General features: G+C 37.0%; 1 protein-coding gene across 1 annotated transcript in view; it reads right to left on the bottom strand.

Annotated features, from left to right (window-relative positions):
• Positions 1–1685, bottom strand: part of gabra2a (gamma-aminobutyric acid type A receptor subunit alpha2a) — a 37333-nt gene that overhangs the window by 9651 nt on the left and 25997 nt on the right. The window contains 1 exon segment of the mRNA XM_035674587.1: positions 762–905. Within this exon segment, the coding sequence (XP_035530480.1) occupies positions 762–905 (144 nt within the window).

The following is a 1685-nucleotide window of genomic DNA, read 5'->3' as shown; positions in this document are numbered from 1 at the left end:
ACAATTATTTTTGTTATTGATTAACACCATTAACATTAACGAAGATAGAATAAAATGTTTTCTTTGCATATAAAATTAGAGGCTCTCTTCTTTCTTTTCATGTATTTACATGTTCACAGAACATTATATTCTGTGGGTGTTGAAAGATTAGTTAGTATGGTCAAGAATGCTGGCAAATAAAACAGAAAAACCCTGGTGGGGAAAGTGTTAATCTTTATCAATCTGTCTGTAGATAAAAAAGCTAAATTCTAAGGTAACTAAAGAACATAACAATTCTTATAATTCAGGTGATTATACATTAAATGAAAACATACCTACTGAATATTATACTTACTATTTCTGACAAAAGATCCTCGTCAGTGTTACACACTGGACCTTTAACAGGCAGTAATTGATAGATGGTGTTGATAACAAACCAGAGTGGAAGTTAAGTTTATTAAAAAAAATAAAATAGTAAAATATTATACATTTATTTATTAACTGACAAAAAAGGGGCTGTGGATGTCCAGGTACCAATATGGTAGCAGAAATTGCCCTGAATGTATTATATCTGTATCTTATTTTGGGCTGTATAGTAAACTATTTCTCTCTATATTGCTGGCAACTTCAGTTGAGCAAACCTGAACATGGAAGTCTGGCTGTGGTGTATTTTGCCTTTAACCCAGTACAAAGTGCAAAAAACATTTTATTTGTCCAGACAATGGTATTCTTCTTAGTCTCTCTGCTGCTTGTCTGACTTGAAAGAAGTGCATGATGCTCACCAGTGCTGGATTTAATTGTCTCCTTCCCCACAGTCTGGCCCACCAAGTCGTACTGGTTGAGTCTGGATCCATCAGCTGCCACGTCCACTGACTGGGAGGCATTTCGAGTCCAGATGTAAGTAACCTCTGTCTTTGTGTAGGCATCTGGTGCAGAGGGAGCAAGGATACACTGATAAACAAACCCAATCCTGCAAATCCCAACACACCAGAGCTCTTTATTAGGGTTCAAATTACAGAGATCACCTCCCCTGCATACCCTGACACCGACAGAGGTATAATTATTCCCACACAGAGAATCAATCTTATCACTTCATGAAGACTATCGTGTGGTTGGTATAGACAGCAACTTTTAGTGTTAAATAATAGGTTCACTCTTTTTCAACCCAGACCTTAATCATTTATCATTTAGATGTTGTGTCAGAGTGTGAGTGAAGTTGTTTTATGCCTGAATAAAAAACAACTTGAGCTTCAGTTTTAAGAAATTTAATTGCTCCTCATTGTTATTTTATAAATATTTTTTTTAAATTGTATTCCTCAAGGCTGCATCCATTAGGGAATTTGCACAAAATAGAACATGCCTGTCTATTGCGATTCGTTTGTCCAAACTGATGCTTTAGAGGTGGACTTTGATTATATCCTGACGGTAGAACATGAGACAGATAATCTGTGAAAAAATCTGGTTCCTCTGGCTCCTCCTAGTGCTCCTAATGGCATATGGAAAGATCCACTGGGCCAGAACAAAACAACCAATCAGAGCCAAGAAAGATTGTTGATTGTTGAGCTTATCCCCAAGGTCAAATACCAATGCCGGGAATGAGAATCAACAATCAACTATTTTCAGGCTTCTAACCCAAAGCGTCTTTCTATCTTTTTTGGCTCTGATTGGTTGTTTTCATTCAGGCCCGCTGGATTCTTGCAAATGCC

The sequence above is a fragment of the Morone saxatilis genome, unplaced genomic scaffold (assembly GCF_004916995.1).
Source record: "Morone saxatilis isolate NCDOM2014 unplaced genomic scaffold, NCSU_SB_2.0 Contig3, whole genome shotgun sequence".
NCBI classification, from domain to species: Eukaryota; Metazoa; Chordata; class Actinopteri; family Moronidae; genus Morone; species Morone saxatilis.
This window is presented reverse-complemented; position numbering and strand designations above follow the sequence as displayed.